This window comes from Colias philodice, chromosome 10 (assembly GCF_061535455.1).
Source record: "Colias philodice isolate Cphi_HAF_F1 chromosome 10, ilColPhil1 Martin Lab GWU primary, whole genome shotgun sequence".
NCBI lineage: Eukaryota > Metazoa > Arthropoda > Insecta > Lepidoptera > Pieridae > Colias > Colias philodice.
In genome coordinates, this window is record NC_143095.1 from 9,286,518 (window position 1) to 9,312,091 (window position 25,574).

General features: G+C 34.1%; 1 protein-coding gene across 2 annotated transcripts in view; it reads left to right on the forward strand.

Moving 5' to 3' along the window:
• The window catches only part of Tusp (WD40 superfamily protein Tusp), a 28,901-nt gene that overhangs the window by 1,190 nt on the left and 2,137 nt on the right, over positions 1 to 25,574 (forward strand). The window contains exons 2-13 of one of the 2 annotated variants that reach the window (XM_089700170.1): positions 11,899 to 12,063; positions 16,199 to 16,381; positions 17,960 to 18,133; positions 19,096 to 19,357; positions 20,063 to 20,163; positions 20,375 to 20,599; positions 21,148 to 21,364; positions 21,665 to 21,853; positions 22,132 to 22,253; positions 22,373 to 24,080; positions 24,791 to 25,001; positions 25,357 to 25,507. In XM_089700170.1, the coding sequence (XP_089556296.1) occupies positions 11,899 to 12,063; positions 16,199 to 16,381; positions 17,960 to 18,133; positions 19,096 to 19,357; positions 20,063 to 20,163; positions 20,375 to 20,599; positions 21,148 to 21,364; positions 21,665 to 21,853; positions 22,132 to 22,253; positions 22,373 to 24,080; positions 24,791 to 25,001; positions 25,357 to 25,507 (3,708 nt within the window). The remainder of the gene's footprint in view (positions 1 to 11,898; positions 12,064 to 16,198; positions 16,382 to 17,959; positions 18,134 to 19,095; positions 19,358 to 20,062; positions 20,164 to 20,374; positions 20,600 to 21,147; positions 21,365 to 21,664; positions 21,854 to 22,131; positions 22,254 to 22,372; positions 24,081 to 24,790; positions 25,002 to 25,356; positions 25,508 to 25,574) is intronic. The other variant, XM_089700171.1, reaches the window with a different exon arrangement.

A 25,574-nucleotide genomic window follows, 5' to 3' on the forward strand; every position in this document is an offset into this window, starting at 1 on the left:
TTGATATACTGTTCCTATTGCTATTTCGGTTAGAGTCCGGGCTGTCTGGCTGGTCGCAGTGGTTGCGTTTAGTAGTGCGCATCTTATCTGTACAGGATAATTTCCTTAATTTTAAGTCATTTTTTAACGCGTAATTTTTAATATTTTGCCTTTAGATAGATCCATCAGACATAGTTTTTTTATTGCAAGACGTTTTATTCGTTGTTAAATAGGTGCCAGACGCCATTTTTTATTTCGTTTTTATAAAAAATTCAAATTATTTTAGAATGTCTGTAAATTTCATATTATGTTCTTCAAACATAATATAATCTAAAATTAATTAGCCAGACGCTAATTCGATTGTTAAGTATTAAATAATGTGTATAAATAAAAAAAAGTAATGAAGCATGCAGCTCATCAGCTAGTGTATTTTAACTATGCGACAGTGAAATAATTGCAAGAATACAATATTATTTACACTTGTTCTTATAAATAAAAGCTAAAATGAAAAAAAAACATAAAAGTGAAAAATAAAATATTAAAGTTACCATACATTGAAAATAGAATAAAATCTATATCAATGAAGGTTAAACAATTACATTGTTAAATTTAAAAAGCCATCTTCATAATCATCATCATCTTCCCTCACACTGTCAGAATTATTTATGTTATCGTCTAAGGAATTGTTAATTATTTTCCAATATTCCATCATCTGTAAACAACTAGAAAATTAGTTTTAATAATGATGTACACACATACACACACACAACACACACACACCACACCACACAAGACACACACACGTGAACACACACACAGTACACACTCGCATGTTAAAGTTTGTATTGAATTTAACTAAAGTAGTTAGCATGAATTTATATAGCTAGTATACTAGCGGTCCGCCCCGGCTTCGCCCGTGGTACCTACATGTTTAAACTATCCTATCTCTCAAGTTGGATCGAACTGCACATGGTGTGCGAATTTTATTATAATCGGTTAAGTGGTTTAGGAGTCCATTGAGGACAAACATTATGACACGAGATTTATGTATATATATTAAGATTAATGAATTAATATTGTTATCATCATCACTACATGGTATAAAACAAAGTCGCTTTCTCTGTCCCTATGTCCCTTTAAATCTTTGAAACTACGCAACGGATTTTGATGCGGTTTTTTTAATAGATAGAGTGATTCAAGAGGAAGGTTTATATGTATAATAACACCCATTAAATAGTGGAAAAGTACTGTTATTTTTGAGGTTTCTAATGTGATGTCGTAAATAATTACATTTTTTCCACATACAGTGCAAACGCAGGCTGAACCCTACGAGTTTTATCAAAATAATGTACTAACTATAATAGTACACATTGAAAAGGTCTACAGAAAAGTCCGTTATGGTATGTCTATCTCTTATGGATAACCCACAATAACTTTTTTTGTCATTTACTTTTTACGACAAATAATGGCTAATTTTCGAAGCGATTTTAACCAATACAGCATTAATCCTTAACCAATTAAAGACCTTGAATACATTGTTCATTTAATATAGATCTATATGGCCCTTTACACCGTATGATTTAAGTGAATATTTTCGAAGACATTACAGATTTAAAAATTGCGGGACGTAGCGTTTGCGGCGGTACCAGCCGGCCGCCCGGCTATACAGGGTGTCCCAAAAAGTAGTGATGAACGGAAGCTGGGAGGTAGAGGACCAAGAGGGCTATCCGAATCACCCCCATGTGTGTTATGCGATTTTTCGTATTTTCGGAGTTATTACATTTTTTTCAATTTTTTATCTATCGCCGAGTACGATGAGATTTTTATTTATGGTGACGTGAATTATTGCGCTAGATGCTTGTTTTTTTTTTGTGTGCTAAGCTGAAAGATAGGCCAATTCAGTATGGTAACATTTACTATCGTTAGATCTTCGAATGGAATAAAAAAAAGAATTAAATGCCAAGAAAGATAAAATTACCCAGTATGTTCATAACTTCAAGGGCCCATAAAAAAATAAAATCACATAAAAAAGGTTTTCCATTTGGCTTTTAAAAACTTGCTCTATCGATCAGGTAGCCACCATAAAAATTTCATTTTATTATTCTGAAGGCTTCAATCGAAAAATTGAAATCTAAATGTGGTAAGTGCAAAATTTTTATTAACATGATGATCATTAAAACCAATAAATAGGTGTTTAATTACCAGAATTTTTTTAAATAGCCCCGCTGTTGCTCAGTGCAAGTGCGACATCACCGTAAAAAGTTGTCTTTTAAATGTCTGAATGCTTTTTTATCATTTTTAATGGTTTCTTCTGCTACTATGAATTTCCGGGTTATTTCGTCCAAATTGGGGCATTCTCTCAAGTAGCCGAGGTCTTTTTAGTATCCCCATTGAAAAAAAATCAATGGGGTTTATTCGAGGGACCGTGGAGGCCAGGCTTTAAAGCAGGCGTCACCGGCGCATGCGCATGCTGCAACGACCAATCCATCTTTCAGGGTATTTTTGCCCTTTAGCCTGGCCTCCACGGTCTCCGGACATAAACCCTATTGAATTTTTTCCGTGGGGATACTACAAAGACGAGAGACTGCCCCAATTTGGACGAAATAACCCGGAAATTCATAGTAGCAGAAGAAACCATTAAAAATGATAAAAAAGCATTCAGACATTTAAAAGACAACTTTTTACGGTGATGTCGCACTTGCACTGAGCAACAGCGGGGCTATTTAAAAAAATTCTGGTAATTAAACACCTATTTATTGGTTTTAATGATCATCATGTTAATAAAAATTTTGCACTTACCACATTTAGATTTCAATTTTTCGATTGAAGCCTTCAGAATAATAAAATGAAATTTTTATGGTGGCTACCTGATCGATAGAGCAAGTTTTTAAAAGCCAAATGGAAAACCTTTTTTATGTGATTTTATTTTTTTATGGGCCCTTGAAGTTATGAACATACTGGGTAATTTTATCTTTCTTGGCATTTAATTCTTTTTTTTATTCCATTCGAAGATCTAACGATAGTAAATGTTACCATACTGAATTGGCCTATCTTTCAGCTTAGCACACAAAAAAAAACAAGCATCTAGCGCAATAATTCACGTCACCATAAATAAAAATCTCATCGTACTCGGCGATAGATGAAAAATTGAAAAAAATGTAATAACTCCGAAAATACGAAAAATCGCATAACACACATGGGGGTGATTCGGATAGCCCTCTAAGTCCTCTACCTCCCAGCTTCAGTATATCACTACTTTTTGGGACACCCTGTATATTTTATACCCGTGCGAAGCCGGAGCGGGCCGCTATGTTTTTATATTCAACGTTCACAGTTTTTCTGTAGTGTATTTAGTATCAGCATTGCACCCGTGCGAAGCCAGGGCCAGGCGGGTCGCTAGTTAGTTATAAAAAAAATTGTTTTGTATAGAAGATTGTTGATGTACCCTAATAGTTTATTTTTTAGCCTAAGGAATAAAATGTACCAATGGAAGGTACTTGTTCCCAACAACACAGGGAATCCTAGAGTAGGAACAATTCAATTTCTATGCATCGTATATTTTCGAAAAAAAAAAGTTATTTTTTATTGTTATTTAATTTTCGCGGCCGACCCTTTGTATCTCTCTTGCACTTTAAACTATCTCTCCATATACACAATCATCAAATTGTTATACTTACCTACTTTCACTACGTTTTTATTTGTATATATTTAATACTTAACAATCGAATTAGCGTCTGGCTAATTAATTTTAGATTATATTATGTTTGAAGAACATAATATGAAATTTACAGACATTCTAAAATAATTTGAATTTTTTATAAAAACGAAATAAAAAATTGCGTCTGGCACCTATTTAACAACGAAAAAAACGTCTTGCAATAAAAAAATTATGTCTGATGGATCTATCTAAAGGCAAAATATTAAAAATTACGCGTTAAAAAATGACTTAAAATTAAGGAAATTATCCTGTGCAGATAAGATGCGCACTAAAAAACGCAACCACTGCGACCAGCCAGACAGCCCGGACTCTAACCGAAATAGCAAGAGGAACAGTATATCAAAAAACCAACTATACTAAAATGACTTTTTTTTCACGTTAATAGCTCCCGTACCACAGTGGATGCGTCCGCGATAGTTCAAATTGGTAGATAGTCGCTGAGCGTACCTTAATAAATAAAACCAACTAATATATGTATATATATTAGTATATTTATTAATAAATAAAACAAACTAATACATATTAAAGTATAATCATTTCATTTGAATACATGGCACAAGGGTATTGAATGAGCGATTAAATTCATTATCTGCCGGTCCTTGGAGCCTGTCCCATTTAGATCTATTACTTGAAAATTTGTAACTGAACATGGTAGGGATAATATGTTACTCAAAAGGGTCTTTCTATAGATTCTTCTTTTATCGATTCTTCTATCATATTTTATGAAGGTACAAGTAGTCTTTGATAAAACTATTTAACTTTGAATTGAACAACAAAGAGTTAGATTTTTGTATGAACTATGAATTATCAATCTTTCAACAAAATTTTGAACATATTATTATAATAATAACAGCCCTGAACCTTCAGCCCTTTCGTTTTGTTCGTTTAGTTTATTTTCATAATTGGCAACAAAAAATAACTGCAACCTATAGAAGTTACGAGTCTTTGTAGTGAAAACATTTAGATTCTTAAATTCAAGTGCTGTACAAGTCAGAAAAGCTGAGAAAACCTTGTTACTGAATGAGTAAAAACGAGTAACACACGAACTCACCTTTGAACATTTAGAACGTTTTATGGAATTAAAAGCGAGTGAGCTTCGGGGCGTTTTAATATAGGTACGAAGTACCTGGCTTTTAGTCAAAAGAATTTGAAATATTCTTTGATAGAATCGTACATTCGCGCCCCGCAATAAATATTGTAGGTCGGTAAGAATAATGTTAGCAAGATATAAAAACCATTTCATAAGTTTCAGGAGATTAAACATCCTCTATAACTTATTTCATCCAAGATTACACGATGTATATTATATAATATATATTATCACATACGTTGAAGAATCATTTATTTTACCTGTAATTAAAAAACAAATGAAACATTTCATTATATCGATGAAAGCTGTGGATGAAAGGTACGGGTGTTTCCAGTGAATGCAATTATAACGGTACATTAAATTCTCATTACCGTCGACGAAAATTGAAAACAATTTGCAAACGTGTAACCGCCGTTCATTGAGGGACTGTGAAAGAGTCTGAATAAAATCCTGGTTTACGATGGCCCAGATGGGACCCGGGTCCCTATTCAATTAAGTTTTCCATTCTTGCATTTGACCTCCATGCTTTCATTTCACGCTAACAGTTGATGTCGACTCTAAAACCCTATTATCCAGAGAAAACTTTTTCACAAGTTACGCTAAAATTTTAACGTAGTTAATGACCACCAGTTCTGAGTTGTTCACGGAAGAACTTCTGCTCTAGTGTAATGAAAAAGTAGTTCACGTTTTTTGACATCTATTTAGACTATTTGTGTTATAACTTTACGATAGAATAAGCATATTGAATTAATATTATCTATACTAATATTATAAAGTTGAAGAGTATGTTTGTTTGTTTGAACGCGCTAATCTCAAGAACTACTGGTCAGATTTGAAAAATTCTTTCGGTGTTAGATAACCCATTTATCGATGAAGAATATAGGCTACATAGTGGCTACATATCATCACGCTAAAACCAACAGGAGCGGAGCCAAGCGGGTGAAACCGCAGGCATCAGCTAGCTTAATATAAAACCCATTTTGTTGTAAAGATAAATACAAAAATATCAATTTCATGAAAAGGCTAAATAATTTAAATAAGTAACATAGAGCAAGCATAGAGCCAAGCAGAAAATATTCAGTCTGTGTCATATTAATGACATACAAACATTGTATCCTTCGTAAGTGTTACCTTAGTCCCTATTCTCCCTCTTCAAATAAAAGCCAACTTAATGGATACTTGAATTTGTCATTAAACAAAACCTTATTTCCATTTAATGTACCAGAAATATCTACGTAACGATAGACTGTTTCGCTAACACCAAAAACATATTCACGTCTATTAAATTGACGGGCAAAAGAAATAAATGCGTGCTGTTGGTGCTGATAAAATAATCGTTAGCATCTTTTTATAAAAGCCCAATATGTCAATAGCTGCTGGTTGAATACCACATTTTGTGAACGTGGAGCAAATTGAAATATGTTTTTTCCGATGAAAAATCCACGGAGTAATTGAACGAAGTCAATTCCAATTGCAGGCTATTTGTTTTGTTTAAAACATTTCTATTGAACGTTTATTTATTTACAGTTAAATTTTGCTTGCAGGAGAGTTGAGTATGGACCCAGCGCACTGCATACTTAATAAAGTAGATTCTACACGTTTTGTCTATTAATTTTTCGTTACGTAAATACGTACGTACCTACTACGTACCTACTTCTGCAAAAAAGAATTTGTGTTTGTTTGTTCGAAGTGTGATATTTTAAGTAAATCCAGGATAAAATTTAGTTCAGTTCAGAGTCCCGTTATTGCAAATTTTACATCTTTGGAATTGATTGGATTTTGAGGAACGAGGAAGTACGAGAACATTCGTATTGACGAGCAGAAGGGTTAAAATAAAAAAAGCTGCGCTCTAAAACAAAATTACGTTCTGTTACGATTGTTATCATCATGACCTTTTATTGGTATTTGCACAGATATGAGATCTACGTAAGATCCTTTATTAAATTTTTTATTAGATTACCTGCCTGTATAATCTGGCCTATGCTAATAAATTGTGGGTTATATAACTTATATTTTAGTCGGTTTTATATTGATATCTACAGCGTCGCTGTAGTTTTATATTACTTTCAGACTTTTCCAATGAAAGAACTTAGGCTATCTTCGGTTACAGATCATTAGTTCAAGAACGTAAAATGGAAGTTCTTGAAATCGAATAAATTGCTTAGATATTAAATTTCAATTTTTGCACGCCTCATAAGCGAAGCGTTGAGGTGGGTACTACTGTCACTTCGCGCAAAGAATCTGATTTTTCAAACTTAAAATGTCTTTATGTATCATACATTGCACTTGTAAGATAATACATACACACACATATTAAGAAAAAACACTATTTTTAACGTTCATGATATTTTTGATGTCATTTTTGTTATTTAAACTAGTTAAAAAACAGTTTAAAAAAGTTCTGTCTTGGACGTCCGTGTGTCTGTATGTGCGGATCCTTTTTCTTGTTAACACGATAGCGACCGAAATACTTTACTAATCGAGTCTTTTTTTTTCTCTTACGCTTGAGTATGCTCAGGAATAGAACCCTTTCATTTTTCAGGGTCTGATTCGATGTGGTTTAATTGTTATTAAATAAACAAAAATAATAATTAATAAATATTTATTAAAAAAAAATTATGAGGCGTGCACTTTTGGATTTTCCAAATTATTTTTTGTTTGCGTAAGTACTAGGGAAGAAAATTGCTTAATAATATTAATTTTCACCACAAACGGGGTACTACATGATTTGTAGTTCTAAGCTAAGATTGAAGGGTCATTAGTTAAGTAGAGAAAAACCCAAAATCGATTTAGTAATTTTAACGCGCTGTAATGGAAAGCTGACGAATATTTATTTCTTTGTGTACGAGAACACGTTCGAGTAAAATGGAATGAAATTACGGATTCCAGTATATATGTAGATTCTCTGGGCTTTAGTTAGACGGCGTATTTAAGCAAAATATAGAATTTCCATTGAAACCCTACATGCAAAACCAGGCAAGTGCGGATGAGTAACTCTACAAACTTACAGTAATGTATACTCTGTTGCAGGATAGCATTTCTAAAATGGCTGCTATGAGAAAGCATAATGGTATATAAAGAAGTTAGTAAAATATATTAAATAACTATATCAAGGCGGAAAATTGCCGGTATGGTAACACAACTTATAACTATAAAGCGCGTCACACACGGTGAAGATACTATAATATTTTAAAAAGAACCCGAAATTTTGTGGGTCATTTGTAACAGGATGGCGGTTCTACAGGGGTCTTAGTACGCAATGACAAAAAGAAAAATGATGGTCAGAACGCTGATACCGGATACCTTAAGATACTGTAATATAAAATATTATACAGTATCTTAAGATAAAATATTATAGCATCTTCACCGTGTGTGACGCGCTTTATCTGACATATCATCCGATATGATAAATTTAATTTGGATTTACCTTCACCTGTATGTATCAGCATAACTAGTAAAATAAATCTTTATCTCTACATAATATGATATGTATTCGACTATTCACAAGGCTCAAATAAAAATACACATTACACACGATACAGTGGTATCTCTAAAACCATCATTATCTTGTTTATTTATTATCTTTCGAAGATTGCATTAAAAATTTGTCACGTTTACATTTTTCACAAAAAATAATGTTTATTTCTAATACGTAGAATGGTCTATAATTTCCTTGTAATTCTTCCTTACTTTGATGTTATATATATATTTCTAGCGGCATGTTGGTATGACATAAACTCCATAAACTAGTAGGTACAACTTATTGTGAAGGCGTCTGGCTCGCAAATCCCCTACTGTTTCTTCATGATAACGAGGGTTTTTCACCCGTTGCACAATCCCGCGTATACATGAAACTTATATAACTGTGTATAATAGTTACCTACATATCTCATTCAGTAAATATTACTCCTATAATTCACATAATTATAATTCCCTTTAAGTTATAATTGCAAAAAAATACAGGAGCTTTAAAAATCACTCTTATTTAAAGTAAAATAAATTACTTGTATTGTGTAACAGCGCCTATTACGTTGTTCAAAATAAAACATAGTGAATTACCAACAGAACAAGAGAGGTATTCTCAGGTCGAGAGTTGTGCTTGCTTTGTAACTCGAAACTTTGAAATAAAACAAAAAGGAAAAACCCTTTCTCTAGTACTAATTTCTTTGTAAACCTGATTCAGGTATTATATTTATTAAATTATATCTTTATTTATTTGAATGAAGATTTACTTCAAACGTGCTGAGTAGGTTTATTGTTTCATTACAAACCAAGTACATAGTAGCTTTAACAAACATTATAAATACAAGATATGATATTGTTTGACTAAATTGAATGAAAATAAGATTTGTTGAAGAGAGAGGCTAAAGACTTGAGCGATGGTAGTAGACTCTATATTCTATAACATCGTCTATTGTCGTAGATATCGCTACGACGAGGATTGTCTACGAACGCCTACGCTACGTTTGACTGTAGCACTTAACAGAACAATATTATGTTATTCTTATTAATATTAAAAGTAAGATTTAGGGTAAAATATCGCTTTATTTATCATTGATAAAAAATAATCAGAAAAGCTTCTATAATAAAATTGAGTTTAATATTTCAAATTCATCATGTCAAATATTCTTCAGCAATATAACATTAATAGTTTGGAAAATCCAAAAGTGCACGCCTCATAATTTTTTTTTAATAATTATTTATTAATTATTATTTTTGTTTATTTAATAACAATTAAACCACATCGAATCAGACCCTGAAAAATGAAAGGGTTCTATTCCTGAGCATACTCAAGCGTAAGAGAAAAAAAAAGACTCGATTAGTAAAGTATTTCGGTCGCTATCGTGTTAACAAGAAAATCCTCCGCACATACAGACACACGGACGTCCAAGACAGAACTTTTTTAAACTGTTTTTTAACTAGTTTAAATAACAAAAATGACATCAAAAATATCATGAATGTTAAAAATAGTGTTTTTTCTTAATATGTGTGTGTATGTATTATCTTACAAGTGCAATGTATGATACATAAAGACATTTTAAGTTTGAAAAATCAGATGTTTTGCGCGAAGTGACAGTAGTACCCACCTCAACGCTTCGCTTATGAGGCGTGCAATAGAGGATTACTCGCACATATATATCACATACGATATGCTATGTAGTATATGTACATCGTGCCTGCGTAGACAATACACTGAATACTTAAACAATACTTGAGATTAGGGTGTCACCACTCTTAACGCTTTTCGCACTTTACTTGCGAAATAGGTACATGTATGTATAGTCCTCAGGGCAATTAGGAACGTGATACATATGTGGACATTAAATAGATTGTCTATTTAATATAGGGGTTTAATATGAGCAATAACTTAACGACGTAGCTTTTGCGTAAAGATTACAGTCGGGCTCTATAATTAGTAGCGTTATGTTGTAGGCTTTATTTTTCTTTACCGAGTGAAATATAATGATCGTTCAGTCGACCATCAGGTTAAATGTACCGTGTACGATGTAGTTATCTGCTCCTAAGAGTGCGTATTTATAACTGAGAAAATATAATATTTTTCCGAACATAAGCTCTGTGCTATACAGCTATCAGTTACGAACAGACTTTTTACAATAGATTACGTTTATGACAAAAAACTGCTTAAATGGTTAGGCGCATTCATTATTACTTTCTGATATGCTTGTTTATTATATTAAGCTATTACTTATGATTTTTATAGTTATTTGATTAATATCCCTTTATAATATGAACATTATTTTCTAGGTAATATACTGAATACTCACGAATACTTATATTAGTAGCATTTTTTTCATACTTGATACACAATTTTTTTGCTAAAATAAAACCATACGATGTGTGTGAAATTTCTACGCTCTTGTAAATAGATCTCATAAATTAACTAGAGTGCATGGTAAACAATACACGAATTGAAATATTAGTACTACCTAGTTGTAATTGTATTTTCGTCATAAAAACTACCTTAAATTGCTAATCCGAAAATTAATTTTAAAGGAATATTTATTAATAATGTAAGGATATTATGTCATTTTAAAATATAGATAATCTTATATTCACAAAATCTCCAACCTTCAATAGCCGAAATATCAAAGCAATTTTGTTTCTAATTGTTGTACTTAAATATTTAATTACACTAAGTACTACTTTAAAACGATATTCGAGACCATAAATTATTATTCAAGGATTTTTGCTATGCTCGTTATAAGTTTCTTTGTTCTAGAGCCTTTATTTCTTTGTTCAAGATGTAAATTTTTTCTTTAAAATCATATTTCAATGTTCAAAAGTTTCAAAGCTACACCCAACGAGGAGTATATTAAATGTTAATTCAATCGATTAATTACTAGTTAATTTTGAAGGCTATACTAGCCTGTAGGGGACAGATAACTCAATATTTGGTTAATTGGCAATCGCGCTTTCATATCCGCTCTACCGTACGTTGTGCATCCGTCAGAGGGACATGCTCCATTACTATAGTCCTAATTGCCTTCCGTTGCATTCGTTCCAAGCCCATCCTTATTGGGCGCTAATTGCGTTTGCGCTAGAATGAATATTGAATTTATGATTTATATTGGTATTAAAATACTGCATGTTGCATTCGCTATAAATTAGTACTGCTACAGATTTAGAGGTGCTTTCATATAATTTATGTTTTCTACTGTAATATTTTCTTCTTTCTCATTATGCGGTTAGAAGGTACAAAGGCATAAATAAATAATAAAGTTTATAATAAATAAATAAATCATTACATTTATAGATTCTAGATAGCTTTTTATACAACGGATGTGATTGCAATAACCAACAGGTTCCTCATTGAGAGGAAATAAGGAACGATTTTTTTGTCGATAGCTTTAGGTTACAAGTCACCTCATAAAGGATTTAAGAATTGGACATTTTAGAAGTTAAATTACACTTTAATACATATGTACTTTATATTTCTTCAATTATATGACGTTTTTTCGAACCTTGTACTAACTTACTTAGACATGCGATTTTTGATATTATGTCTCATAACAACAGTAAGTATATTGTTATACAATTCACATTCAATTATTCAACTTTATATTACTTACATTAATCAACAATGATTTAGGAGGAGGGTTGGAAGCTGAACCGTAACAACTATTACCAAGAGGGCTGGCTCGCGACGGGCAACGTCCGCGGCGTCGTGGGCGTCACATTCACCTCCTCCCACGCACGACGCCCTCATGAGCTGCCACTGCGAACAAACTACAATCTCCGGGGCCATAGATCTGATGTGAGTATACTAGGGATGTAACGATACATGATTTTGCCGATACGATACCGATACCGATATTTGTAGTAATGTATCGGCGATACCGATACCGATACCGATATCGATGGCTTGGTAGAAAAATAAATAGTGAATTATGCATAAAAAGTTACCAACATTTAACAGAGACAACTGTTAATCGTATTCTTTTACATAAAAATGCCAAATCAAAAAACAACAAAACCATTTATTTTAGTATTATTATTTTACGAAGTCAGTTAAACTTTAAGTAATACACATACAATCAGTACCTAATAAAAGTTTACTATTGGTAGAGTTTTTTCAGAAAACAAAGAGCGCACGCGCGGGCGGTTTCCCGCATCGTTCATTGGGCGCGGGTTTTTGAATTATTTGATATCAAAAAAATTGGTTGTTTGTAAAGTAGGTTTACGATCGAGATGTTTACGTGATAACATAATTCAGTGGCAGCGCTCGAGATGAAACGGGAGATCGGTCCGTCTCTCTCTCGTTATACCTGCGATCGCGCTCGTGAGGTTTTGGTGTGACACAAGTTTATGAACATGTCACCCGACTAAAACGATTTTAAAAACGTTATCACGTTAAAAATTAAAAAAATTCAAAATTATTTATTTCTTTCCTTTACATAAACAAAGGAGACTATTTTTTGTGGGCCCACCAAGACTCGGTAACGTATAGTCATAAAAAAAAAACGTGTAAAAATATAAAATTATATTATGAATTTTGTAACTTCATTGTTTTACAAACGAAACCGGAATCATGAAATCGAATTAAAAAGCCTTATTTTGATATCATCCCTGCTGTAGTGTGCTGTCTACAAACCAAGAACAATGGCCAACATTAAAAAAACTGTAACGAAACGTTTTTATCGATAGAATGAAAATAAAACCAAAAAGCGAAAAAAAATGCCTTCAATAAACCACTTTAGAAACTGTTTTTATTCTTATTTATATGGAAGAATAAGATTGATATACGATTTTAAATCCTGTCATTTATCAAATAAAACAATTTGTTTCTACTCAGCTAAAAAAATCCGTGTAACGAAACGTTATATCTATTGGCAGCTTTGACGGAATATGTCAGATTCCTCCTGTCGTAGCCCCCTGCGTCAATGTTTGCAATGAATGTAAACAATGTTTTTTTTACCTATTTAAAAATGATATTGCTACAACATAAGAGCGTTTAATATTACAATTGAACATGAATAATAAAATAGCTGTGCAAATGGATACCTATCCTAATATAATGTACCTATTTATTATAACATTAAGTCATAAAATATCACGTACCTAAATACCTACATACCTACTTAACTAATAATTTCTTATTGAATCAGTTTTCCCAATCGCTAAAATCGCATCAAGGTCCAGAAGCTTGAGGTACACCCACTTATATCTATTTTCTATACTATTTATAACCAAATCGGGTCTCTGTGTTTATGGTACCTTCGTTGTGTCTGATTTCCGAGCTTTAAATCGTGACAATATAAATGATGTTTTCTAATATTTATTTATTCATTTATTTAAATATATTGTACCCAATGATTCGGATGGGTCACACAAGACAAATCGCGCATTATCAGTTAGTTTTTATGTAGTAATGAGGTGAATGTTTGCACACGTATTTCTAAAGATTCCGGTTAAAAAATGTAAAAGTAATGTCACCACTGTAATCTGGGGACTTCAAAGAACAAATTAACACACATTTCAATAATATACGCTAAGAAATTGAGGTGGGCCTATTCTCCAAACAAAAAAAATCGTCTCCTTTGTGATTGGATCACTCCTAGTAAGCAAATAAAATGCTTGTGTCAGGAGGTTCCGCTCTTCCTTAACACTATTACAGAAACAGAAATAAAACAATATGAATGAATACAATGCAAAAACATAAAAGAAAAAGAAAGAATTTAATAAAAAAATATCGGTATCGGTTGATTTATTATCGGCGATACCGATATATCGGCTTGCCGATATATCGGCCGATATATCGGCCGATATATCGGCCGATATATCGGTATCGGTATCGGTATCGTTACATCCCTAGAGTATACGTTTATTAATATTTAATGTAGTATGGATTTGCTAAGATGAAACAGTATTTCAACGTCATAAAAGAAAAGCAGAATTATCTATTATTTTATCTTTATGTTTAGGAGATTAGAATAACAAAGAATTTACAATAATACTGAGAACATAAAATTAGGTAGATACCTACGGTAAGGTTAAAGATAGGTACTAGATAGCTACTTACTTCTATGAGTATAATTTTGTATGTATGCTACTCGCTATCAAAGTTAACAACATTTTCAAATTAATAAACAGTGTCAAAAATATGTTTTTTTTCCGATTCAATGATCAGAATACACATAACATTTCTCGTTACATTAAGCCTACCGAAAGTCTGCGAAATGAAATTGTTCGTCGAATTGAGAATAAATAAAATAACTAAGTATGCAACCTTACCTACTCTGGTTTAAAATCAGGACTTATAAATGTTATTCAAAGGTCAAAGGTGCACACGTGTAGTGAAAAAAAAAACAAAATATGTAATTTGCCTTCATAATCATTTTAATAAATTGCGATACGTTTTTAAAACTATTATGTTATAAATCTGTTTTATTTTAACAGGACTTTGTTATAGGAGACAGTTCTATTTCTTTTTCAAACTTAATTTAATAAACAATACGTACAGGAATTAAATATTAAACGGTATTTTCTTACCTGCATTTGTCTCAAATCTTTCTCAAATCCCGATCCATCACTTAAAACTTCTTGTAAGCTTTTTTCTAGGGAATTTGTATATATTTTTAATGTGAAAATAAAGCTTTATCGGAGTTTTAAAATTAGAAATAGAAATAGAAATGGGACATTTTAGTCTATTTCTATTAAAATTCACCAAATACCCTGAAAATATCTTATTTGTGACATTTAATATTGGAAATTTGCAGCCGAGCCGTAGTTTTAATTAATGAATATTGAACCTCTTTATTAGAGAGTTTTGTACTTGAGATTGCCTCCGGCACTCTTTTGTTTCTTTAAACAATATAATGAAAGAGATTTAATTTGCTATTAAAATAGCTTGTGATTTATTAATTAACGATGTTCTTTTTTGAGGTGGTTTTTATATGAAACCTGAACCTTTTTTAGGCGATATCTCATTACACACGTTGTTATTAGTTACAATATTTTTATTACCGTAGAAAAAAAAATAAAGCGTCCATAGCGTTAATTACATTCAAAACGTAACCTTATATTTGTATTTTGACCAGAAATATGTAAAAATAATTTGGAAAATCCAAAAGTGCACGCCTCATAATTTTTTTTAATAAATATTTATTAATTATTATTTTTGTTTATTTAATAACAATTAAACCACATCGAATCAGACCCTGAAAAATGAAAGGGTTCTATTCCTGAGCATACTCAAGCGTAAGAGAAAAAAAAAGACTCGATTAGTAAAGTATTTCGGTCGCTATCGTGTTAACAAGAAAAAGGATCCGCACATACAGACACACGGACGTCCAAGACAGAACTTTTTTAAACTGTTTTTTAACTAGTTTAAATAACAAAAATGACATCAAAAATATCATGAACGTTAAAAATAGTGTTTTTTCTTAATATGTGTGTGTATGTATTATCTTACAAGTGCAATGTATGATACATAAAGACATTTTAAGTTTGAAAAATCAGATGTTTTGCGCGAAGTGACAGTAGTACCCACCTCAACGCTTCGCTTATGAGGCGTGCAATAATATTATCATGCAATATCATACTTATATGATGTCAAGTAGTTTACTTACATACCTATTCACAGATAAATTAATTAAATCAAACATTTTGTGAGCATTAATTAACATGTCTTATATTTGTTTATCAAAGTGGGTCTACAATGATTTGTTATTTGTAAGTAGATAATAAATAAATAGGTACGTTTTCATCTTTAAGGTCTAAGGTTTTTTCTAATTTTGAAGAAAAACATGCTCTATTTTTCTGTTCTACTTTGTCAAATTGGTTTAGTTATTATATTTATACGAATAAAATTTTGCATTGCCATGATCTATATTATTATTACAGTACAACATGCTTTTACTCAATTATTTACTATCCTTCTTTAAATACAGGTGATCTTAGTTAAATGGAACGAGCCGTACCAAAAACTGGCATCGTGCGACAGTTCGGGAGTAATCTTCGTTTGGATCAAGTACGAGGGGCGATGGAGTATCGAGCTGATAAACGATCGCAGCACTCCTGTCACACATTTTTCCTGGTCTCACGACGGACGAATGGCCCTCATTTGTTATCAGGTAAAGTGAGCAATGTATAAAAATGAAGAAGGCATTTTAAAATAGTTTTTTTAACTCGCTTAGGCCCTGCGCAGACGGCACACTTTTTGTGCGATCGAGTCTGCGGCGCACAAAAAGTCCGCATGGCGCGCAAAAAGTCGGTCGCGGATTTTTCACAGACTCAACGCACACGACGCACATGTTCCATCATTTAGTCGGCAGATCTGTAGGGATGTAGACGCTATGGAAATCGTGCAGAGATCGCGAAGTATTATTTTGTACATGAAGTTCAGAAAAAGAAGAAGAAATAGAGAATTTTGGGTACATCCTATACTTTCGGAAAGATTACTGAAGGGACAGTTCCATACTAAACATTCAATTCTGAAACAACATCCGGCAATTTTTTTCAAATTTTATAAAATGTCTGTTACTACATTTGATGAGTTGCTATTTATTTTGAGACCTGCTTTGACTCATTCAGAAACAAAAATGAGGAGGTGCATTGGTCCAGATAATAGATCTCTGGCGCCATGATAATAGATCGCGTGCGTTACGTCCATCCCTAGCAAATGCAGATTGCCGACTAAAGTGTGCGCCGTCTACGTTAGCGCGCGTTGAAGCAAACGTTCAATTTTTTTCACACACTTTTTGTGCGGAGCGGCGCGCCGCGGCGCGGTGCGGTCTGCCCGAATTACACGGATTTTTTGTGCGCCGGACTTTTTGCGCGTCGTGTGCGTTACTGCATATAATTTCATAGGTTCTATTTTCACAGACTAAAAAGTGCGTCACGGATAGTCTGTCGTCTGCGCAGGGCCTTAAACATGAGTGAATAATTTAGTTTATTTAAGTGACGATTCATGTTAACTACGAATAAAAAACGCTGTTTTTCATCAAGATCTATTCAACAAGAGTATGATTCATGCACATTATAACGGTCATAAATCTGAATAAAGTTGATTAACAAAAGGGGTTATCGTGGAGCTGAATAGAAATCCAATTTTCCAATGTAGGCACTTATTCTATGAATATGAATTTAAAGCTAAGTTGTTTACGATCGTCAAGTTACGACTTCATATAAAATATTCATATTTAGTTTTCTCCGGATAAAATATTCACGTTTAATTTTCCACGTGTCTCGACGGGTGCTCGAAATATGTCACTCTCATTTGCTAAAAGGCTTCTGTTTGAACCCAACTGAGCAATGAATTTTGCCGCGATGAAAATATCATCCGCTACCTAACTACTTACGTTGTTTTTATAGGTACAATATTGTATAATTAAATGTGATCAGACAGGCTAGATTTTTATAGATTGCGTACCTAAATGTACTTAAGAGTTCAAACTCTGAAAACTGAGACCTACCAGATAAAACGAATTTCTTGGAAATTATAAAAGATTTTCTAACTTCACAACTTCTAGATTACTTATCGTACAAGTTATAATTACCTTTTATTTTTTTGCTACATAACAATTTATTTTAAGCAAATTTTAAAAAAATAAGGACTTAGATCCTATTCAAATTTGTATACTAGGTATAATTACTTATATTTTGTGATCAAATAGTATTAAATTCAAGATATTAAATGTTATTTTGTTTAGGATGGCTTCGTATTAGTCGGCTCGGTAGCTGGTCAACGCTACTGGTCCTCCATGTTATCCCTGGATGCGCGAATTACTTGCGGTTGTTGGACCCCGGATGATAGCCAAGTATACCTCGGTACTGCCTCTGCTCAGCTTGTAGTTATGGATGTTCATGGAGCTATGGTGTCGCAAGTAAGTATTGGTTTTTTAGAAGAAGAATGATTGGACTGTTTTATGAATTATGATTGCCAATAAAACAACAATTGAATGTATGATTTAGGTAAGTAGTGAGCTTTGACCTAATTGAAATAAGCTTTTCTCAAACCTTTTATCTCTATAGAGCAATTTATCAATTTAAATTATTCTGTGTAAAAAAGGTGAAGTAAACTCATGAATAAAACAAACATTCGTCATTCGCATAAATACGGTGACGATGTATTCAAAAACTTTCTCAAGTAAACTATTAAGAAATCCCTAACATTGCTCTACATTCATTATTCATACGCCCTCAATTCTCATAAAAATCTTGACACAAGTAAGGAGTTTCTTTAATTCTTTAAATGGTCTTGTATTCTTAAGTATAACAAAGAACATTTCTCAACCAAGTTTTTATTAGAAACAAAGTTTGTTACAAGCTTGCCAAAGCTCTTTCTTAATAGCAGCATTACTTTGCTACAATGTCTTCCCTCCCACTTTAATAACGCGCTTCGTATGCTAAAAATAACATTGCTTTTACCTACTTCGAAAGCTGAAGTAGGTACTAAGTAGTCTTTTGACGCGCGCATTTATTAGCAACGACAACATCTCTTCATGGTAAACGAGAATGTTTCGTTGAAAAGATCTTAAAAGATTTAATATGCTTTAAGATAATTGCTTACTGCATTATACCAGATGTAGAGAATTGTACTCATACAGATCACCTGCCTCAGTAACTAAGATTTATAAAAAAATAAGTGATTTATGAATCGTTTATGAGTCTTGAAAGTAATCTTCTTTCTAAATCTAAAACTTCGTTCTAGACTATTCAATTTGAGAAACGTATATTGTCTTTAATGTGTTAAGTTGGCGAACGATAAGACGACATAATTTTCCTATTATAACCCTGTGCTACATCTTAGTTTCTTACTTGTCATTATCATTTAAATATTAACCAGGTGCAGCTCGTCGCTGAAGGTGGAATTATTTCAATGGCCTGGTCTTGTGAGAAGTTTAAAATGGAAGAAGGAGAAGAAGCAACAGAGAACAATGGAGGACACGTGCTTGCAGTTGCTCTTGGTAGCGGTGAAATAGTACTGATGCGTGGACATGATGACGTCAGTCCTGTAAGAATAAACACGGGCTTGAGAGGAAACACGCTGGCCATGGAGTGGGCTAACTCAAGAGAACTCCTTGCGGTTGCTGGTACCTTGATAGCTGGTAAGATTTTGTGACATAACTAAACAAATCAATTATTTTAACTTTTTAAATAATTTATTTTAGGTACAAGCTTTTGAATAACCCAGATACATATATAGAAACTGCCACCGTTTCTACAATTTCGACAGGAAACTCTGTAGTTCTTTCTGACTTACTGGTTATTTAAATAAACAGATGCAAAGATCTCTACAAATCGTTCGAAACGGCACTCACTCAAAATCTGTTCGTTTCTTACACGGGGTTCTTACTCGTTTGTGTGTATATAAAGGTTTATTTATAGGTTTAGATATCTATTAATAATATTTTATTCTATTGGTCATAAATGTTCAAAAGATTAATGATGTGATACCTACTTGAGGATAAAGTTATGTCGCCATTTAGTAGATACATTTATCTTTGTATGTATCAAGAATTTGTCGTTTAAAGAGCTTCTTATAGAGCAAAGCATGTTGATTTATAGGTTCTTATTTCATGAATAGGGGCAGTTTGCCTGAAAATCCGTATACAATTTACGAGTACCTTTTACGGCCGGCTCTATTATGCCTTTCTAGTAAATACGTTCTGCTGTATCCATTTTATGGGCCTACATATCAACATTAATGAAAGTGAATTAACTTGTAAAATGTGTGTTTTGTGACAACGGTAAAATATAATGGTTTTTTTTATTAATATAAGCTTGTTATCCCAATTTTTTCTTATTTCCAGAATCCGGTGAAGCTGAAGATTCTCCGCCATACAAAAATGTGGTTAAATTCTATTCCGACACGGGAACTCTCATTTACACCGTGCCTATTCCATACACACAGGTAGGTCTGCTGGTAGTTGATTTTCCATAGCTACTCGTAAATTCTATTGATGTTTTTGTCTCTTTCAGCCTCTCTTAATTATTTTCAATTTGTTTTGTCTCATAATCCTCACTGTTTTTTATTTTTTATTAGGTATATTTATTTATACGAAATACATAATTATCATTTATTAATTATAACTGAATTACTTAATTATTTTTCGTTTCACCAGGCCCGTGTAACCGCCCTGACATGGGGCCACGCTGCCCGTCGGCTATTCGTGAGCGTTGGAGGCGCGGTATGCACGGCGCGAGTGTGGCGCGTGGTTGCGCCGCTACAGTTGCTCGCGAGAGTTCGTGCTGCGGCTGCACTGCGTCATCCCCGATTGGCTGCGCGCTTGCCCTTACCACCGAGATTACAGCCCGCATTGGCAAGCTTGTTCGCGCATACCATACGGGTAATAATGATGTTGTAACTATAATATGAATGCGATGTAAAAATATCGAAGATAGTCCAGCATTGACCACCTATCTGCAAGATTTAATAGATTTAATAACATCTAAAAGTTTGTCTTGAGCTTTGACGAATCGTTGTTAACTAATAAAAGCTGCTAACATCGCAATTATATTATAACACTTTCGACTTAGCTTTGAATACAACTATAACTAACATAACCTTTTTTATATAACTTTTTGTTGTCTTCGAAATTTCCACGAACTTATAACACTTTTGAAGTGAAAACTTCTTTAGCGGCGTTGGGTATAAAATCTTAAACTCGCGTTAGTTTAGGACACGTGGCCTGATCGAAAAAGCGTAAGACGGATTTTTTTTTTTTTTTAGCCCTTATATTCCATGCGTAAGACGGATACCATTCCAAAATATCAAACATGCTGAACGTTAATAATCAAGTTTTCACTTCTGCCGGCACTCCCGGAGTGCAAACCGTCTTTTTTTTCTAAACAATTTTTATACACATTTCATAAATTAATATTTCTTTTTCTCCAGTGTAACGTACCAGAGACGAATGAGTTACGTCGTTTCGTATCACGGCCTCCCGCAGCGGGCGGGCGTCTCCACTGCACTATGCTTCGACATGACGACGAAGAAGCCGGCGCGTATACTCTGTACCTCGAGCACTTGGGAGGACTTGTACCTCTTCTCAAGGGGAGGCGTACGAGCAAGATCAGACCGGAGTTCGTTATATTTGACCCGCAGGCTGAAGGTTGAGTTTTACGGATTTACCTCATGTTGATAAATAAATATTATATTTTTGCTACGTTTTTGCACAATATTATGTGCATTGTGCATACCAAGGTGCGAGTCTTTCTGATCGCTGACCTCATGGAATATTTACAAGAAAACATTACATTATCAATTTAATTTATATAATAATATATTAATAAATAATTTTATTTTTTTAATTATTATTGTTTTCGTAATCTATGTTCTAGTTTTTCTGCTAGTAGCCTCAGTTTATTCTACTACACGAGGTCCATACCCAAAGTAAAAGCAATTGTTCCAGAAGGTTCCATCCCGCCCGTAACCCGCGAGTCGAGCAGCAGTAGCGCTGGCAGTTCGTCCAGCAGCGGTAGTTCAGGGCGCGGCATCCCCTCGCCCCGCGCCCGCGCGCCCCCGCCGCACACCCCGCGCACCGCCCGCCGGCAGCGGGTGCAAGAGGACTCCGCTTCGTCGGATACCGAACGGGAAGACGGTGAGTTGATGTACTATGTGGGTTAAGTTGAATGATTTGTAAAAAAATAGATTTTCTTGAACTAGTGTCTATAGGTCATTTTGATATACCGGATACGCTTCAAACGTAAATGAATTTGAAAACTTATCTATGCAAATAGCGTTGTGCACAAGACACGACAAAAAAATTCATAATAAGAATATGTCATAGTATGAATACCTAGAAAAATGATTCGCTTTATGTAATGCATAAATTTTACCTTAATTTAAATATTAATAAAAAATATACTTGAATAGCAGGATGCTCCGGCTCTCCAAGACTACAAAGGAGACGTCGCGCCCGTGAAAGACGTAAATCCCGCAATTCAAGTGACAAGGATGAAACTCCTGATGAACTAGCTTATATTGACTCACTGCCAGAGGTAAACAATGATTAAAATATCTAACTAATTACATAATATGTAACTACTTAGATTCTACAAACAAATAAATGGATAAAATAAAGATAAATTAACAATTATATTATTTCTGTTTCTTTCAGGATGTGCGCTTAGTAGAAGTTACCTCAAACATTTGGGGCACTAAGTTCAAAATGCATGGTTTAGCTAAAAATGTGCCTGCAAATTTAGGTCAAGTGACATACAAGACATCTTTATTGCATCTTCAGCCGAGGCAGATGACTTTAACGATAACAGAGTTAAGAGACGATTATCCAGTTGGACCTGACCCCAATTTTAATCCGAATATATTTTCTGAAGATGAGGAAGAAGTTTTTCAATCCAGTGGCAATAACTCACCAACTCATTCAAACAACAACATTAAGCGAAAGTTCAATCCTTCTATTCTGAGTGAAAGAATAGGCAATACGAACAGTGTTTCACAAACGGATACATCCAACAATAATAGTAATCCAAATCCAACAATGGCTAGAGCTGAGTCATACGAAGAATTCCCTTTTATAGATACAAGTGATAATATGAACAATTTAACAGAAAATGTTTATAGCACACCCGTGCGGCATGCGCCGCAACCAAGTGAGAGAAGGGTAAATAGCACTGCCACTGTGCCTAATAGACATGCGATATCTCCTCTTAGATGTGAAAGTTCTGTTCCTACTTTACAATCACCAAAGAACGCAGTTGCACCAACTGATATAATCTTTGAAAGGCCGTCTCCGCAAGCGGTTACGTGTGGAGGCAGGGGAGATTTTTATGGTGGAAGGACTGATTACAGCGTGAGAGGAGATGGCGTTTCGTTAAAAGGAAATTTACCAAATAATGAACATCAAAGCTTTAATTTAAATCTCAGCCTAGAACCAAGCAGACAAGTAACAATAAAGAAATGCGATAATCACGTCGCAGACAATTGCCTTTCAAAATTACGTAAAAATATATGCAGCAGAGGTGAATCAGCATCTTATGAAATGAACACTAGAATTTTAAAATCATTATGCAATAAGAACTACGAACATGAAGTGCATCCAGATGCAATGTGCAAAAGAAATGAGACGTTAAAGAACTTACAAAAGGGTGAAGATCTTAAATATATAGACGAGGAAACACCAGTTGATACAAATATAGCTAACATAACAGAAAAGCCTAAAGAGGCAGAGCGGAGAGTCCAAAGGACTACTACGGTAGTACCCATTAGCCCCGTATGTGCGAACGTTCCAATGTATGACACAATGACTCGCAGTTGTAGCGTGGGCTATCTTGATTTGGTCGATCCTCAGGTACTCCATGCCCAAGTTAGTTTATCAGCACTTCGAGGAGAACCACCGCGTCGCCTTATACTTGTCAACAACAAACGGCATAGACGTCCCAAAAAGCATTTCAAGACTGATTTAAAAACATCTGAAAGCGCTAGAACGCCGCTGAAAAAGTGTGGTAAATCTCGCAGCTTAGATTCAAGTGAATTATCAATAACAGCTGAGAAGGGAAAGAAACAGTTAAAGACTGATTTAAACTTAAAAGGAGACACATCGGTAAATTCTAGTAGCCGCAATAGTACGGGAGAAGATAACAGTGGAACAAGTACTGAAGAGGGTGGCAAAAGTGGGGTAACTGCAAGGAGATCGCGTAGGGATTATCCTGTATGTACAGCGTGCAGACTTGTGTCACCGTACGATAAAAGGGACGTCGACGCAGAAACATACGTGTGCGTGGCGTGTAGCTCTCGCCCCACTTACACGCTGCCGGCCGCACAGCCGCAACTGACGGACAGCGACTCCGACTACAGCAAGTATTATAGTTAGTAGTAGATGCTTTTCTCACCCGCGATACATTACTTCAACGGGGAGAGACGCTGGTCGTCTTGACAATGCGACCGCCGGCTAGATTGACCACGCTTTAAATCACGCATGTTTAAAGCTTATGCGAACCTGTGAGTTGCAAAATACAGTGTGAAAAACTTCCAATTGTTCGAAAAGAAAATTAATCAGCTTAAAAATCTTAGATACACAAAAAAGGCACGATTAGATGTAGAGTAAAAGGGGAATGATGTAGCATTTTGAGCATAGGCAATAGGTACTGGCTTAATTCAAATCATATGGTTTTCAGAATAATAAAATTACAACTTGCACAAAATAGAATAGCTTCTGATATTAAAAAGAAAGCTCCATGAGACTAGAGTTTTGTATAAACTAATAATTAGGCATATAATATTATGTATTTAGTTCCAATCGATTCTTTACTTCAATTTATAGTTATTACTGAAAAGTGGCGTAACAATAGAAAAATTGCCCATTAGTGGGCATATCCTGTTTGTAGTCATTTAAAGAATTAAAGCCTCTAAAATAAAGGTTCTAATTGTTGCGTCACTGCGTACTTACACTTCAATAAAAGAAGACAATAACTTTTCTCATACCAAAATTAGTTACCGTGCAACGCTCATACTTTGCATACAGGTTTCTAATTTTGGTTCTATTGATATATTTTCTACACTGTCTATTCCCGCGCAGGTTCACTAGAGCAGCTAGCGCTACGTTTGCTAGCGTCTCGCGGGGGGCGCGGGTCAAGCAGTACTGCGGTGCGGGAGAGCAGCTCCGCGCCCGCGTCCCCCCGCCCCGCGCGCTCCGCGTCCCCCGCGCCCGCGTCCCCCGCGCCCGCGTCCCCCGCGTCTCCCGCGCCACGACCGCGCAGGCATAGATATTCCTCTGCGTCGCCTATACGGTAACTTTAAGGGACACGTCTTAATCAAGTTATATTGACTTACTGTATCATATTTTAAGAGAAGATGGGGAATAATTGAACAAACAATAATCAAAATAACGGTACATTACATTACATTGCAAATTACAGTACATTACATTTATCGATTCTGGATATTTGTTTTAAATAGACTAATAAGTAATAATAAAAAAATAAGAGCACAATTTACAATTTGTTTAAAACTTTTCATATTCAATCTTTAAATCTTTAAATTCAATCACACATCCTAATATCAATCAATAGTAAATTTTACATTATACATATTTTCGAATTGATAGTATAGTCTATAGGTACTCTATAGGTAATAAATTTTCAGGCAATTGTTAAACTCACCGCTTCTTAACCGCAGAAGAAATAAGAAACCTTCAGAGAGCTCTGATGATGAGTTCCCGAACGGATACAGTGAAATCAACAGCAAGAACTTTAGGGACCTAGAAAGTTTTCAAAAGGCTCAATTGAGGAATAAGGTCAGATCTATATAATGTATTATCTAATAAAACACGCATATAATTTCAAATTGTGTGTTATGATTTG